At 37.1% G+C, this 18,067-nt stretch overlaps 1 protein-coding gene across 4 annotated transcripts in view; it reads left to right on the plus strand.

Moving 5' to 3' along the window:
• Positions 1 to 18,067, plus strand: part of LOC120320432 (dipeptidyl aminopeptidase-like protein 6) — a 410,598-nt gene that overhangs the window by 245,124 nt on the left and 147,407 nt on the right. For all 4 annotated transcript variants that reach the window (XM_039371273.2, XM_043206775.1, XM_043206776.1 and 1 more), the window contains exons 5-7: positions 4,929 to 5,223; positions 5,284 to 5,416; positions 5,471 to 5,659. In XM_039371273.2, the coding sequence (XP_039227207.1) occupies positions 4,929 to 5,223; positions 5,284 to 5,416; positions 5,471 to 5,659 (617 nt within the window). The remainder of the gene's footprint in view (positions 1 to 4,928; positions 5,224 to 5,283; positions 5,417 to 5,470; positions 5,660 to 18,067) is intronic.

The following is an 18,067-nucleotide window of genomic DNA, read 5'->3' on the forward strand; positions in this document are numbered from 1 at the left end:
GTTTCCGAAAGTAGCATTACGTCGATGTGCTTTTCGAGTGAGAATTGAGCTAGCTCAGGCTTGTGCTGTGAAACGCCACTGGCGTTTCACAGCGAGATTCTTAGCGAGGCCATGAAGATGATTTTTTTGTTTATTATTTATTATTGAGAAATTAACGCATAATTAAAATTATGCGGAATTTCGGATTAGCTATAGCAGCTGAGGGCCTTAAGCTAAGTTATATACATTTTTTTTGGGTTTGGTTATATTATATGTACAAGTGAGGTTCTTATTTTACGGTTAATTACCATGTAATAGTTTATTAGAGCTAATTTATTTGTGTGTAGTGTTGATATTTATGGATATGATTTTTTATTTTTATTTTGGCTTATATTGTATGGTAAAGTTTTGTATTTTTTAAGAATTGTATTGTTTGGTGAATGTTATCAAATGAGGTGATTTCTCTAATTGTTTGTTTCAAGAGGTTCGATCTGTTTTGCTGAAGGTCAGGGCAGTCGAGTAATATATGTTGTAATGTTATGTTGGTGTTGCAGGTTGTGCAGATTGGTGGTGGAGTTTTATTGAGTATGTGGCTGTGGGTTAGATTGGTGTGTCCTAGTCTTATTCTTTTATTGAGTCTGATCGTGAGATGTTTTTCGTCGGAGTGCTGTCGTGGCTAATATTTTTGTAGTGGATAAAGGAGTTGTTAAAAATTGAAGTTTTAAAGGTTTCAGTGCTCAGTTTGATGTGTTCCAAGATGTCTGATGTGTTGAAGTTTTTTTGGGTAATCAAAGGGAAATTATGTGCATTTTTTGCTGTTTCGTCCGCGAGCTCGTTTCCTGTAATCCCGCAGTGTCCCGGGACCCATAGAATTAAGATTTTTTTCTCTTATATTTGTTTAGGATATTTCTGATGGAGGTAGTGTAGTAGTTTTGGCTTTTTATGTTTTCAATTTCTTTTAGGGCTGATAGGGAATCTGTGCAGATTGCAAATTTTCCTCGTTGTTTGCTGGCGTGGTTGCATGCTGTCAGAATTGCTGCTATTTCGGCTGTATATATGAAGGAGAATTGTGGGAGTATATGGTGGTAAATAATTTCTGTTTCCGTTGTTACGCTATATGAGACTCCGCTAGCTGACTTGGATCCATCTGTGTAAAGAAAGTGTCTGCCTGCTAGTGTGTTTTTTAATTCATTGAAATTTTGTTGGTATATTGATGGTGCCGTTTCTGCTTTGGATGAGGTGTGTAGTGAGGTGTTAGTGCTTGTATTACTGCACAGCCAGTGTGGGGTTTTTTCTTTCCTGCTTGTTTCGGGTGATACATCAATATTTATTTTTTAATTGTTCTATTGTGTTGTGTAGTGAAGACGGGACTTTTGGTATTCTTTTGGAATTTTTAATTTTGTTGTAAATTTTTTCAATTGGTGAGAACTTGGAGTTGATTATGATTTTGATGTTTTTTTGTGTTGCATATGTGGTTCTATGTTCTATTGGCAGTATGTTAGCTTTATGCAATAGGTTGTTTATTGGGATGGTGCGAAAGGCATTGAAGCCGATTCTTATTGCTGAGTGGTAAATCGTTCTTAGTTTGCTCAGGGTTGATTTTGGGGCATTTCCATAAATGTGTACGCCGTAGTCTATTTTGGACATAATAATTGATTTGACCACATATTATATTGTTTGTGTTGCAGCAGAATTTTTTGTTGGCTAGACATTCTATTAGCTAGTTCTAAAGTAAGATTTTCTATGTGTTTGTTCCATCTGTAGTTTCTGTCTATTGTTATTCCTAGTATTTTGAGGGACATAACATTTTGTATGGGGGTATCGTTGGTATGCAGTGTGAAGTTGCAGGTTCTTTTCCTACAAACGTGCAGATGTTTGCATTTGTTGGTAGAGAGGGATGCACCCGAGTAGTTGCACCATTGATTTATGTCGTTGAGAAGGTTGAGGTTGTTTTGTTTTTTCCCAATATTGTAAATTATTGTGAAGTCGTCGGTGTAAGCAGCGAAATCCATTTGTTTGTGCGTAGCTAGTATTTTGTTTAATTGGTTGAATGCTATTGCGAATAATATCACAGATAAGGGGGATCCTTGCGGTATTCCATTGTGTAGTGGTTGGGGTTTGAGTAGGATTTGTTGGAAAGGACTGTTATTTTTCTATTGGTGAGGAAGTTTGTTATGTATTTGGAGAACCTTGGGCCTATTTTCCAGGCTACGAGTTCGTCAATGATGCTGTGGATGCCTACTCTGTCAAACGCTTTGGCGAAATCTAGTGAGATGATAGACGCGTGGCTTTTCTTTGATAGGGATGCAGTTATCTGATAATCTAGTATAGCTAGAGAATCAGAAACCGATTTTCCCTTGGATATGCATGGATTGAGTGAAATGGGTCGGTAGGAGTTAATGTTGGTTTTGGCCGTGTTCGGTTTGGGTATAGGTATGACGCTGCTTACTTTAAGTTACTGAGTTTAGCAGTCTTTTATGTAGGTTTGTGGATAGGTTTTTAAGCTTATACGGTCTCGGCCTGGAGTTTTTCCTTTGAGTTGGTTAAGTGCAGCAATAAGTTCTGTAAGAGATATGTCCTGTTCGATGCTAAGCGCTGTATGGGACGTGTGTGTGAGGGATTGGATTTGATTTCCTTTGTATGAATGTTGTGTGGAAGTTGCTGTCAAGCGATGCTTTAGACCAGTGGGTGCAGAGGTTGTTGGCTATTTCATTTTTGTGCATAATGATTTGTGTTGTGTCATTGGGATCGGTAAGGCAGTGGATGTGGTGCCTAGTTTTCAGGCCGCAGAAATGGTTTATTTTAGTCCATATTTTTCCGATGGGTGGACTTGGGCTAATATCGGTTGTAAAGCTTTCCATTGCTGATTTTTTTCTTATTTTTATTTCTCGTTTGAGTTTGGCGTTGGCTTTTTTGTAGGCTAATACGGTTGTCATATTAGTGTTTCTGTTGAGATTTTTCCATGCTATTTGCTTTTAATTTCTTAATTGTTGGAGTGTTTGGTCCCACCATGGAACGTTCCACTGTCTTTTAGACTGGTGTGATTGGGGGATGGATTCATTGGCGGATTGAATTATTATTCTTGTAATAATAGCGAGTTCTTTATTAACATTGGAGCTTGGGGGCTTTTCATTAGACAGCTTATCCGCAATTTCCTGGAATAGGGGCCAGTTTGCTTTCTTAAGGTTAAATCTTGGTCTTTCGATTTGGTTGTTCATGTTATGTTCTTCGAATAGGTCTATGTGAATTGGGTAATGGTCGCTGCCTGAAAGCGAGCTGTCCGTATACCATTTTGAGTTCAGGTTAATAGGGGGTGATGCCATGGAAAGGTCTATGTGTGTGAATGTATGATGTGTGGTAATGTGGGTTTCTGAGCCGTTGTTAAGTGTAACGAGTGAGTTTTGGTTGATAAGTTTAAAAAATGTGTTTCCTCTTTGGTTGTTGGTTTGTGAGCCCCAGCTCCTGTGCCAGCTATTAAAATCTCCCGTTATTAGTAGGGGTCGTTGTAAGTTGTCGTATATATTTCTGAGGTTTTGTATTGTAAAAGGTTTGTTGGGTGGGATGTAAGATGATGCTATGGTGAACTTGAATTTGGAATGAATTGTTACTGTTATTGTGTCAAAGTCAAAGGCGCTGACTTGTATATATTGATGTTGTAATGAGTTATGGACGAGGAGAGCAACTCCTCCAAAACTGTTTGATAGATAGTGTTGTTAATTGGAATAGGTATGTTTTGAGTAGAGTGTAAGTGTGTTTCTTGTATGGATATTATCTTTGGGTTGTGTTTTTTTATAATAATTTGCAATTGGTTGTAATTGTTAATGTAACCATTCATGTTCCACTGTATTACTTTTAGCATTTTTTAAATTGGGATTTTAATTAATTAGGGAAATAGAGACAATTTACCTGTTTTAATGTATAATTGCATTATATTTTTATTTGTATTTATTTTATTTTTGTTTGTATTAGATACTGTCGCTGTTAGGAAGTGGGGTTTTGTTCCTATTGTTTTTTTGTTGTTTTTGTTCAGTTTTTTCTTTAGATTTAAGGGGTTTGGCGAGAGTGTTTTGTTTGTTGGTGTAGATTCTTAGTTTTAGGTCTTCTTGTATGGAGTTCAGTGTTGATGTAGATGCAGTGATCGGGGTGGTGTCCATGAGTGTGTCGAGGTCATTATATACCGTATATAACTCCTTTGGAGAAGTTGAGGGTCTTGTGCTCACTTACTTCTACGGGGAAGTTGTGAAAGTTGACCATTTTTAGAAGTTTTTGTGTTTTGTTTCTCTTTTTATGTCGTTTGTTTGTCCAAAAAAAAAAATTGTATTATATGGTTAGTGGCTTTTATGGTTAGTTGGTTTTTAACTGATAAGGCGTATAGGTCCGCTGTTAATTAGTCGCACGTCTTTACTTCTCGAAGCTTGGAGTGGTACTGCCATGAAGATGATTATTTTGATTGTTGTGATACAAGCAGTTGTATCAACATGTTTTGATAGCGCATTAGATCTTGCATGGTTATCCGCATAAACGCCATAAACTCCGCCATGCTCTGCTGCAAGGTAAGTATCATTGCTTCGAAATTTTGTTGTTGTTGCTCCATTGGCTTTTTGTCTTGTACCGAATTGAAGTCCACATTTTTGGCTTGTAAACATGGCGCATTGGAGGCTGGGAGCTCTAGACCTGATCTTAGAGTGCTTGCATATGATGCGTTTTTGGTAACGGATCTTGTACCAAGTGAGGATATGGCTGCTTGTGATCATTATAAAAAAAATATCAACCCTATAGGATGAGAAACTCTTCCTTCTGTTCTTCTCTTAAACACATCTTTTTAAAAAATCGAATCATTAACGATTATTAAAATAATTATCGTTTCTTTCCGCTTTAATCACAAAATAAATTTTTAAAGATAACGAAACTTTTAAAGATAAGCTACAACACTTCCTTTATCGTTTTAGAAGAAATTTTTGAATCTCCAGAGGCGATTTGGCCATCTTCTGATGGAACACATTTTATGTATGCACTATTTAATGACACCAATGTTGGAATGATGACGTACCCGTGGTTATCGTCTGGAGCTTTATTCTCTGGAAGCGGGATGTTCTCTGGAAGTATTTTTCCTGAAACAAAGATGGTTAGATTTCCAACTCCAGGAACTACTAATCCAGAGGTGGAGTTGTGGGCTGTTGACATAACTAATCTGAGCCACATTCAAAAATTTAACATTAAACCTCCTACCTCTATTGATGGACAGTAAGACTTTTAATAACTATGAATTTATATGGATTACATATTTCTTGATTTGTTTACTAGAGACTACTACCTCACATCAGCAGGTTGGATATCTGATACCAATTGCCAAGTTTCGGTAGTGTATATGGGACGATCCCAAAATTACAGTGTGATTTCATTGTGTTCTAAAGTGAATGACTGGAATTGCTTGGAAGTAAGTTCTGATTTCTTAAATAAAACCATTAAACAAGTTGAAATTTTTTTTAAGGTTCACTCTGAACGTGCTTCAGAAGATGAATGGTTGGATATCTTTCCCCACCCGGTATTTTCTTCAGATGGTAGCAGTTTCTTATTTTTGGCAAATATTCAGGAGTCCGAAAACTACCAGTTTAGACATATTAAACATGTGACGATATCACAGCGAAGAATTTCGGTTATTTCCCATGGTCGATATGAAGTAAGTAGTACTTGAAATTTTTAAATACAATAGTCGTACGATAAGTGGAAAAATGCAGTCAAGAACAAGTCATAGTTTGGTTTCTTAACTTAATATAAATAGTTAAGGATTTCGGTATTTACTAGTAGTAGTTTACTAGACGGAGATATGTCGGCGTAAATAGGTCGCTATGCTCCTGAAACAGTGATATTTCTGGTAACGATATACCAGAAATATGTTGGATCTTCTCGTCTGCACTTCCACTAGCTATGTAACAGGTATCTGATAGTCGGGGAACTGGACTAAAAGTTCTCGAAAGCGCTATATCGTCCGCAAGCTATATTGTTTTAAATGTGCAATAACGGCTAATCACAAAGTGACATAGCACCTTTTGGCGGATGTTCAAGTTTTCTGCGTCTAATAACGGCTGCTTAATAGCAACTAACGAACCAAACAAATGAGAACTTTTTGATTTTCTTAAGGCCAAAATGATAACCCATCAACAAGTCATTCACCAAAAAAGTTATGAATAAAGCGCTTATTAAAACAAAATTCATTTGGTAGTGTTTGCAAGTATCAAATAATTATGTGAACTAAAACATTTACAAGTACGATTAGTGAAGCGTACTGTGAAGTACTTTTCATACAACTCTACTTTAAGTTTGCTTTCTACTTGCTCGATAGATACCATGCATAAGCTTTGGATATTGTTTAGCAAATTTTATAGTTAAACTTTGGTCCTGTTCTCCATATTGAACCCCAGATCTTAATAGAAATTCGGTTGGTAGAAGAGTTCTACCTAAAATCCCCTATAATTTTGTGTCTTCATCGGCTATAACGTGGAATTGTACTTTGAGATCTATGCTATCTTTTTGAACTGGACTGTGGACTTTCTTCGATTCATGTCAAACATTTTTCACCTCATGTCAAGTTTGTTTTTAACGAGGATCAAATAAATGTTTCAACATAGAAAACAAAGATCTGTATTCAAAAATCCGTTGAACGGTATTTTTAGAACGCAATGTACTTAAACTCTAGGATTGAAGATGAAAACACGCTGGATATTTTTGTCTAGCTGTTCGGCTGTACACCTTTTGTGTTCTTTTCTTGTTGGCAACCATTTCAACCTTTCATTGAGTCTTGTTTCCTAGTTGGTTGCATTTAAAACATTTATTGTCTCTTTTTGAGCAATCTCTTTTTATATGTCTCACTCGTCTCCATTGTTGAAAGATTTCCGAGCCCGCTCATACACTCTTCATAAGTTGATCTCACCATCTGTGAAGTGAGAGTCATACTTGACGTATATATTGTCGCTGTCATTGTGTGTGGGACAAGGCTAATGATATTCAGCGAAGATTGAAGAAATTGTTGAACCCTCTGATTTACCGAGTTTTTGGACATCGTAGGCGTTGTTATCATTTACTGTCGTTATTTCGTATGGACCCAAATGCTTGAGACCTCTTCCAACTTCTTTTATTTTTATTGGTACGATATCGCCCATATTGTAAAGCATTGCCAGTTTTCTTCGCAAGTTGTACGTCTTCTTGTATTCAGTTGAAGATTTAATATTTTAGTTTTAGCTGAAATAGGGCTATCGACTCCCCCTTAATCAATTCACGTACTCTTATTTTTTCTCCTATTCTGAACTCAAAAGGTGGCGTTGATGATTCTTGAGAAAGTCGAATTAATAGCCTGTTGAACTTGATCAACGTGTCTATATGCTAGGGTCATCTACACGGAGCTTGGAGAGGACTGGAATATTTATAGTATTTAGTGGGAGACTCGTTGTTGATTGGGCTACCTTTATATATTCGTCGTCGCAGTATTGTAGAAAATCTTGAGAGGTAAGAGCTGATCAGCGGTTCGATATCATACAAGTTGGGCTGCCAAATACATTACCTTGTTCTCGTAGCTTTGTAATGACTTTGTTTGCGGTCGTTGTCTTTGTTGGGTAAGGCCTATATATTTTTGTAAATAAATAAATAAAGGCGAGTATTTACTGTTTATAAAAAATCCATGTGGTAAGTATGCAATGGAACGTCTTCCTAATGCAATGAATGTAAGCAGCCGTCGTGCATGCCACTTTTAGTATTGCCTAAAATACACGAAGTACAGCATGCCCTTGCGCATGCCACCTTTAATATTAAGTAAAATACACGGTGTGCAGAAGTTGATATAAAATATATTATTTTTTCGTCGATTACATTTCTTAAAGCAAAAGAAAATATGCGAAATAGCGTAAAAATTGTCGATTCGTCCTTTAAAATAACTTTTATTTCAGTGTTTGTAGACTTCGAATATGGGTAATAATCAACTACTGTGTTTGTTTTCAAAAAGTCATATGGAAAATTGTTTTCGAAAACCTTTTTCAAACGAATATTACGAAAACGTACAAGTAATCCAATTAGACCGAAATGTATATCTGCTTGCAAACATAATTCCTCGCTAATGACATTCGAATGTCCCTACAAATAAACGGAACAATAAACATGTTCAAGTTGATTGCCCTGTACCCACTGCGATTTTTAACAAATTCTGCTAGATAGACAGTGCACCGCCCCAACATCGGTAAAGCAAGCTCATTGTAGAAGTCTTCTCGTATCGAATACAGTGGGTATTATAACCGTTACTCGTAGAGTAAAAGGGTATACTAGATTCGTTGAAAAGTATGTAACAGGCAAAAGGAAGCGTTTTCGACCATATAAAGTATATTCTTGATCAGGATAAATAGTCGATCTGGCCATGTGCGTCTGTCCGTCCGTCTGTCTGTTCGTCTGTCTGTCCGTCCGTATGAACGCTGAGATCTCAGGAACAACTAAAGCTAGAAAGTTGAGATTAATCACACAGACTCCAGAGACATAGACGCAGCGCAAGTTTATCGATTCATGTGGCCACGCCCACTCTAACGTCCACAAATCGCCCAAAACTGCCACGCCCACATTTTTAAAAAATGATTTGATATTTTTTCATTTTTGTATTAGTTATGTAAATTTCTATCGATTTGCCACGCCCACTCTTACGCCCACAAACCGCCAAAAACTGTCAGTGTTGAAGACTCTCCATCGCACTTCCTCTAGCTGAGTAACGGGTATCAGATAGTCGGGGAACTCGCCTATAGCGTTGTCTCTTGTTATACCCGTTACTCGTAGAGTAAAAGGGTATACTAGATTCGTTGAAAAGTATGTAACAGGCAGAAGGAAGCGTTTCCGACCATATAAAGTGTATATATTCTTGATCAGGATCAATAGCCGAGTCGATTTGGCCATGTCCGTCTGTCCGTCCGTCTGTCCGTCTGTCCGTCTGTCTGTCCGTATGAACGTCGAAATCTCAGGAACTACAAAAGCTAGAAAGTTGAGATTAGGCATACAGACTCCAGGGACATAGACGCAGCGCAAGTTTGTCGAATCATGCTGCCACCTACTCTAACGCCCACAAACCGCCCAAAACTGCGACGCCCACACTTTTGAAAAATGCTTTGATATTTTTTCATTTTTGTATTAGTCTTGTAAATTTGTATCTATTCGCCAAAAAACTTTTGGCCACGCCCACTCTAACGCCCACAAACCGCCAAAAACTGTCCTTCACAGTTACACTAGCTGAGTAACGGGTATCAGATAGTCGGGGAACTCGACTATAGCGTTCTGTCTTGTTTTTGAATTGAAACCACTTTGCTCGTCTTGTTGTTGTGCCCATTTAAAGCTCGATTATTGGATTTGCATTAGTTTTTGGAGATGTGACCAAATTTATTAAATTTTCTCTCTTTGTTGTTGCAGCCACGAGGAAGATGTCCCTTCTCACCACAATAGCAATACATTTTTTTATGGATAATTTTGAAGTATCGTCTGTTTAAGATTTCTTGATTTTCTGATTACTGTATTGCTTTTTGAACTAATAGTCTGGTATTAAGCTTATTTGAACTTAAGCATATTTTTTATTCCATAAAGCAGGGATTGGTTTAACGAGAGTTTAGAAATTTCGTCCATCACATATTGGATAAGAGCGAAATCTTCAGCAATTCCACTCGATTTAATATCTTTCATGCGGTATAAATATTCCTCAAATAGCATGTGTTCTTGTATGCGTGTACTTGTCATACTGAATCTGAACTCTCTTTACAAATACCATTTAGGGTACTTCAAAAATTTAATCCCTTTTTGGTCAACAAAAATAATTTCATCACTAATAACCACGAAAATTAATGGCAAAGTTTAGCTTTTGTGTTTTGTTTCAACCAATTAGTAAGGCTTTGTCCTTAAAATCACTTATACAGACCTTAACAGGAATTTAATACATTATTTAATATCCTGATTCTGTTTCCTTCCTTTTCTAATATGAATTGGTGCAGAGCACAACTGCATCCCTTTAGACATGGCATGATGGCTTGAATCACTCATATTTACCGGCAAGCTTCTGTAAATGGATAGAAATATACAAGACTAACAAAAAATGAAACAAGAGAGAACGCTATAGTCAAGTTCTCGAACTATCTGATACCCGTTATATAGCTAGTGGAATAGCAATGGAGCACACTGACAGCGGTTTATCGGTTTGTGGGCTTTAGAGTGGGCGTGGAAAAAAGATTTTTGCCAAATCGGGAGAAATTTACAAGAAATTTACAATTTACAAGACTACCCAAAATGATAAAAAATATAAAACTACTTTTAAAAAGTGTGCTAGCAATTTTGGGCAAACATTTCTGCAAATTGTGGGCGTGGCAGCTTTGGCAATTTGTGGGCGTGGCAAAACGTTGTTCAGCACATCGATAGAAATTTACAAAACTACTGAAAAATTATTAAAACATTTTTTAAAAGTGTACGCGTAGCACTTTTTGGCGGTTTCTGGGCGTTAGAGTTAGCGTGGCAGCATGGGTCAACAAAGGTGCGCTGTGTCTATGTCTCAAGAATCTGTATGCCTAATCTCAAACTTCCAGCTTTTACAGGTCTTGAGATCTCGACGTTCATACGGACGATTCTAGATTCCCTTTTTTCCTCCGCGTGGAGCTATAACGCGTGAATCGACATATATTTGGCGAATTAAGGGCGACATATCTTCGTCCTTTTCTTATTGGCGGAGTTGAGTCGTTTTCAAAACGAAACATCTCCGTTAAACTAATAACGAAATATCTTCTCGCGGAACGTTTCAAACGACCTAACTCCGCAAGCAGATATGATCGATTGCTTCTTCCGCCTGTATTATTGACGACATATAACTTCCATTTCATAACCCATAGCTCGGAGGATAATGTAAATTTATTGATTTGGGAGAAATTAGATGTGGACAAAGAAGCATTGATAAACCTAGTGTTACATATTAGGTTAAATCTAATAACGCACAGCAAAAAAAAAAATTAATAAAAACCAATGTGGCTATAGATTCGGATTAAAAATCAATAAATCGTTTTATGATCAATTCTGACTTCGTGGTAATACTGTTACCTTGATTACTGGTTAAAGGGAATGGTTGGCCAAGCAATGTGTTTTTTATTGCAGCCAACCAAGCCAAGCTGGTTAAAACACTCAATTTAGACTTTCAACGCTATTGCATGTGGAATTTCATCAACGATGACGTTACAATTGCAATAGTTAGTAACGATCTTTTAGCAAATTTACAACTATTGATCGACTCGTGGCAACAAAATTTTGGTTGACTCAAGAACGCAGCGATTTTGTGTTCAGCCCACCAATTTTTTTTTAGAGTCTATCGTCTGGTTAAATCAGAAAATATTATAGCTTATACAATATTTGTTCCCTATCGATCACACTACAGATCGACCACTTTTGCAGCTTGAAAAAGGCAAGAGCTTGCTCCTAGTTTCCCCGGCTCGAGAGCCTGTTTTACGCTTCTTGAGCTGCCTATCTCGTAATCTATACAGACTGCTGCGAACAACGTTTTTTTTTTGTTGTTGTCTCCTTCCACGATTTCAATATCTTCCCCTCTGTTCTTTTGGTCAGGACAATCACGGTTGGGCGCCAGATGTAACGAACTGTTTTTCTTTTTTCTGCTCGCTACGAAATGCATCGGCTAGCTCAGAGAGTTTGTTTGTTCGTCCCACCAAATTTATGATTTATGATTTATGACAGAGTTTTAGATTTAAACCACCTTTATTCAGTGACTTGATACAGAGAATCCTGTGATCCTCGACTTCGGACGCGCGTCGTCTCTCCTTCGTCGTCCTTCTTAGCTGGTCCCGCGTCGCCCTCGACGGCGTATCCGTGCCGGCTCGACTGGACTTAGGATGTTATGGGGCAGGATGTATCGTCCGAAAGATCAGCTAGAGCTTCTCCCCGAACCACCTTTGCAACCACTGATTCCACCGTCCCTTGTTGCGTAAGCCAGGCACTCGTCGCCCTTGCCAAAGGACCAACCTGCGGGCTTGGCCGGGGCTTAGGATGTTATGGGGCAGGGTTTTTCGTCCGTAAGATCAGCTGGAGCTGCTCCCCGAACCACCTTTGCGACCACTGACTCCACCGTCCCTTTCTGACCACGCCAAGTCCTGGTGTTTGCTTCTCCTTCGCTGGTCCTTCCTTGCGGGGATCCTTTTGCATGCTCGCTTCGACGCAATTGTACTTTCACTTGTGAGCGTCACTGTGTAGCTCTCCACGCACTGTTTCGGATCGGCTGTCTGCCCGTGTGGTACTCCGCGTACTTTCTTATTGAAAGTCTGTGTACTCCGCGTACTTTTCCCGATCGACTGTCCGTCTGTATGGCACTTTCTTCATTGACTGTCCTGAGCTGCGCCGGCGCCGTCCCTCATATCGGCTGCGGGAATCCCGTTATTTCCTCTTTTGCACACGGCTCGCTCGGGTCCAAGTTCCAAACATGTCCCGTTAGTTCACGGTGTGTCCTCTTTGTGCCTGTCCAAAGTCCGCACCGTTACCGTATGTAGAGGTCATTGGGCGGGTTTGAGTCCAAGGTCCAGCGCGGTACCGTTAATTCACGGTCTCTCTGCTTTGTCGGGGTGCAAGGTCCATTATTTACCATTTGACCTGACCGACCTTGACTCTTCTCGCATTCCAGCCGTCTTCGCTGTTGCTACGCCGATCTCCTGCACCCGGATTTGTGGGGAGTTTTAAGACTCCTCACACTACTTCTCCCTCTTCAAAAACTAAAATCTAGTCTCACTATCTGGTATCAAAATGTAAGAGGCTTGTGTAGTAAGCTAACTAATTTGTATTCAGATAGCCTTTCCTTTGCATACCATATTATTGTGTTTACAGAGACTTGGTTAAAACCGGAGATACTTAACTCTGAAGTTTTCCCAGGTATGTACACAGTATAGATCGTTCCTCTAGGCGGGGAGGTGTAGTCCTAATTGCTGTTAGGTCTACCCTCACGTCAGAAGTACTTTTTGACGAGTTCCGTAACTTAGAATTCTTATGCGTAAAGCTGTCATTTTCTGATATCAATGTTTATATTACGAGCACTTACATTCCGCCGTCTTCTGAATTTCCAAAATGTATAAACCATTTGTCCGCTATCCAATCCGTTTCAAACAGACTGTCCGATAGGGACCAACTAGTTGTTCTAGGTGACTTTAATATACCCGGCACTACGTGGTCCACAAAAGAACAATCGAATATTCTTCTGCCTGTAGCACAGCATGACTTTATTAACGGCTTAATTATATTAGAAACTCTCTTGGTCGATTATTGCATCTATGCTTTGTTATAAGTCCTCAAAGGGTCTTTCTGACTACAGTAGCACCTCTTAGTCAACCAGAAGATCCATATCATCCAACTTTCGAGGTGATAATCAACACAGGTACCGTAATAAAAAAGAGGCAAGATAAGTCAACCAAACGTATTCATTGTTTTCGTAAAGCAAACTTTCTGAGGCTAAACAGGCAGAAAGAATCGTTTCCGACCACGATCTTGACCAGAATCAATAGCCGAGTCGATCTGGCCATGTCCGTCTGTCCGTCCGTCTGTCTGTCCGTATGAACGTCGAGATCTCAGGAACTATAAAAGCTAAAAAGTTGAGATTAAGCATGAAAGTTATATTTTATACTGCGGTGATTATTAAAAAAAATATATAATTTTTATTTTGTATACATCATGTAACAGAGTTTTATCTTTTATAGATTTATAAGTTTAATCTTTGGATCGGTGTCCGATCTTTCTCCGTTTTCAAATAGGACTGTCAGCTCAAGAACAATTCTTTTCCTCCAAACCTCGGCCAGGAGCTTTTCTTAAAACTTCTAAAACTTTGATCTGTGTTTAAATTAAAAGCTTGGTGATGCAATTGCTTCACTGCATTGTGAAATTCAAATTTGTTGACCAATGCAGATTGCAGATTGAAGCAAAATAAGTTCTTGGTCACCAAGAGGAGGCTGTGTTTACGTTACGATAGTTTGTTTATCTAAGTAGCCAAGCTGTGGACCGGCAGCGACTTGGTTCTCACGACTTGGTGGAAGATTTGGATTTGTTAATATAAGCAGTTGCAGGCCGGTGAAGTGCAACTTTGAGAACAAAGGAAAGTCAATCGTTCAGATTGGATTTCGAAAAATGGTTTATAATTTGGGCAAGGGCCCCTGAATCATGGGTTGAATAACTTTCATCCTTCGAATATGGAGCGTCCCGATTCATTTCGAATTTTATTTAGGTGATCTCTTAATTTTGTTAAAAAATTCTTTTTGATTAAAAGATTTTTTTATATCTGGCCGATGTTTTTTGGTTACAAATATAACATGAATATATTTAATAATTTAAAAAAAAAACTAAATATATAATGACTAAAATTAATAATATATAGGAAAGTGATATCTTGGTATTATTAATTTTAATGAATGAATTTAAAGTTGTTATATTATATTATTGTTCTGAATTATTGGATTTTATATATTCCGATATATAGTAAATTTCGCATCTGTTTGTTATTACAGGGTATTTTATATAAATAATAAGGAGTTTTTTATGTAGTACAATTTTAAATACTGAGATGTCCATTAAATCTGCAATAATTACAGGCTTTTATTCGTGTTTTAAAATTTTTTTTATATCTTCTGTGTTGAAAATTTGTGTGTTGAAGACATCAATTTTTGGCAATATGATAGTGTCGATTAAATTTTGTAGGTCAATTGTTAACAGTCTTAAGCAATCTTGATTGATAAACATATTTTTAAATTCATCAGAAAGAGATTCTATTTCTTTGAACAATTTTGAGTTGATAATAGATTGTTTATTATTATTGTCTATTAAGCCATTGATTTTATCTTGTATTTTCATGAAGTCATCATGACCCGGAGTTCCAGCTAACCATTTCCATACGGTGCCTAATTCATTAATTCCCCTTTTGGATAATATGTTATGTATTTTGTAGGGTTGTTGATAATATATCAAAATATCAATATATTGATATTTTTTTCTGAAAATGATATATTTATATAGTGATATTTTATTTGCCCAAATATTGGTATTGCGATATTTTGTTTGGATATTTTTTGATATTTTCTCTTTGCTCACTTTGTTTTCGACGCGATACCAACTACACGAGCACGTGATAAAATAGATGTCATAAGATGTATGTATGTGTGCGTATTTCAGAAGCTCAAAATTTCACTGAGAATTTATTATTATCTGTATTATATCCGTTTTATTATTATTATGATCTGTATTAGAAATCCATTAACTTAAGTTATGATATATTAAGATAAAAGGAAATATGAAATTAAATATGAAAATTAAGTTAATAAGAAATTTTTATTGAGGGGAAATAAAATTTTATTTGAAAAAAAAAATATCAAAAATATCATATATATCGATATTTTTTTGTGATATTTTAAATATTATCATCATTTTGTTTTGATAAAAAAAATATCATCGATACAATATTATTTTAATATCACGACATCCCTAGTATTTTGATAATATTAGCTCAGATAAAGTATAAGCTTCGATAACTTCTAAGTGCGGCTCGAATATTTATTTCAGAATAGTCAATGAGATTGAATTCTTTCTTCTTTTAGGATATTATGGATAGTAGTAGTTGAAGGCTCGGAGAGGAAGGAGTTGAGGTTACCATTAGGGAAGTGGATGCGGGCTGTATTAAAAGCTGGACACTCATTAAGTATGTGATTCAAGGGCATTGTGTTTTTTCGTTGCCGAATTGGCAGGGGTTAGATGTTGCCTGCAATAATCTATATTGATGGGTGAGTCTTGTGTGGCCTAGACGTAGTCGAATAAACTTAGTTTGGTCACGTCTTGATAATTTATTGATTTCCTTGTGTTTAGAGTAGTCATTGATATTAATTTTTTTCTTTGTTTATAAATTGGTACCAGCTTGAAGAATGTTGTAATAGGTTATTAGCTAGTTTGGACTTTATGTATCTGTTTATATCGGTCTGGTTGAGATTTGTGGTGATCAGCGGCGCTGTAGTTGCGTATTTTGCGGAGTCGTCTGCAAATTCATTTCCTGTGATTCCCACATGGCTTGGGATCCACAGGATTTTGGGTTGGAGGCTTGTAAGTAGTTTTCGAATTAGTGTAGGGTAATATGAGGAGTTGTCGATGTTTTTTATTGCGTTTTAGGCAGACAGTGAGTCCGAGCAGATGCAAATTTTTCCCTTAATTGAGCGACCTTTCGGTATAAATAAATGTATAGTTGTTAATTTTTGCTTTTATTTCTAAAAATTCTTTTGTGAATATTCTCATATTGGTTTGATCTTTATTATGTATGTATTATGTATTACTATGTATTTGCTTAAACCTGTGTCTATGGATTCTGATTGTAGGTGCCAGGGCGGTTTGGATTTTTTTATGAGTTTTATTGGGGTGACAGGGAGATCTAGGTTAGCGCAAACGGTAATAGATTTCTGTATGTCTGTGTTTCTGTATTTTGTGATATTGTTTTTTATGATTTTGTAGATGATTGTTTTTAGCGGAGTGTCAGTTGATTGGGCTATTGTTTTCGATAATTTAGCTTGAAAGTGTTGTATTCTGGTTTCTAGAGTGGTGACATTGGATTCAACGTAGATGTTGTAAAGAGGTGTTGAGCAGAAGGGGCCTATCGCGGTCAGAAGATCATTATTAAGTAGTGTTTTTATTGTTTTTAATACTGTTTTCGGTGCTAGTCCATACAGTGGTAGGCCGAAGACTATTTTTGAAAGGCATAAGCGTTTTACAATTTGGACAAGGGTTGATGGCTGACAATTGTATTTATCGTTTGCCAGGAATTTGATTATATTTAATGACTTATTCAAAGAAATTTTTAATTTTTCAATATGTGGTTTCCAACTATATTTTGAGTCGAAGGATAATCCTAATATTTTTATTTCCTGTACTGAGTCAATTAAGTGTGATTGTGTCGATACTCGGCAAATACAGCGGTGTTTCCTGCAAATATGGATATGTTTGCACTTTGAGATTGAAAGCGATGCTCTTGATTTATCACACCAGTTGTTAAGTCCTCGAAGAGACTATTTAGGTCAATTTGCCCGTTCTTTTATTTTTTTTAACTGTGCGATAATATTGTAATCGTCTGCATTCGCAATGAAGTTTAAATCTTTGTGTTTGCTAATTTCTGATAGGCTATTAAATGCTTTAAGGAAGAGAATCACAGACAGCGAGGAACCTTGGAACCCGTTATGCAGTGGGTGGATTAGCGATTGCCTGTGGTTTACTCGGACTCTGATTTTTTTGTTTGTCATAAACTGTGCAACATATTTTTATAATTTGGGTCTACACCCCCATTTAAGCAATTGATTTTTTATGGTGTGTAGTCCTACTTTCTCGAATGCTTTTTCAAAGTCGAGGAATATTATTTATGCGTGTTTTTTTCTACGAGGGTCCTGCTGATGATAGCGTCTACATATAGTAGACAGTCTGTCACAGATTTCCCTCTTTTAAATCCTACTTGCCGACTGTTGAGAAGTTTGTTAGAGGTAACAAACCACCAAAGTCGTTTGGATATAATTTTATCAAGTGTTTTTGATATACAGGGGTTAGGTGAGATTGGTCTGTATGATTCTATTTCCGTTTTGTCTTTGCCTGGTTTATGTATTGGAACTATTGTGCTAATTTTAAAAGCCTGAGGAATAAATGAGCTAAGAATTGAGTTAAAGAAATTAATTATTCTGTTTTTTACTGGTTTTCCAATGTGCTGTATCATGGAGTAGTTTATTTTGTGGTTCCTGGCGTATTCCCCTTTAGACTGATCAACGCCGTATGTCTTGTACCATAAATTCAGCTGTTTTTTTAGGTATATAATCGGTGCCTAGACTGTATGTGTTATGTTTGGCATCTATAAACGCCTGGGAGAAATTTTGATCCTCTGAGATAGATGACCAGTGTTTGAAAAAGGCAGTAGCAATGTCTTCTGAATTTGTGACAGTTGTGTTTGTAAATTTATCTTTGATGCAATGAATGTGAGTTGATTTGTGAATCCCGCAAAATTGCCTAATGTTGTTCCAAACCAATTCATTCTTGGATTGGC

Source organism: Drosophila yakuba, chromosome 2L (genome assembly GCF_016746365.2).
Source record: "Drosophila yakuba strain Tai18E2 chromosome 2L, Prin_Dyak_Tai18E2_2.1, whole genome shotgun sequence".
NCBI classification, from domain to species: Eukaryota; Metazoa; Arthropoda; class Insecta; order Diptera; family Drosophilidae; genus Drosophila; species Drosophila yakuba.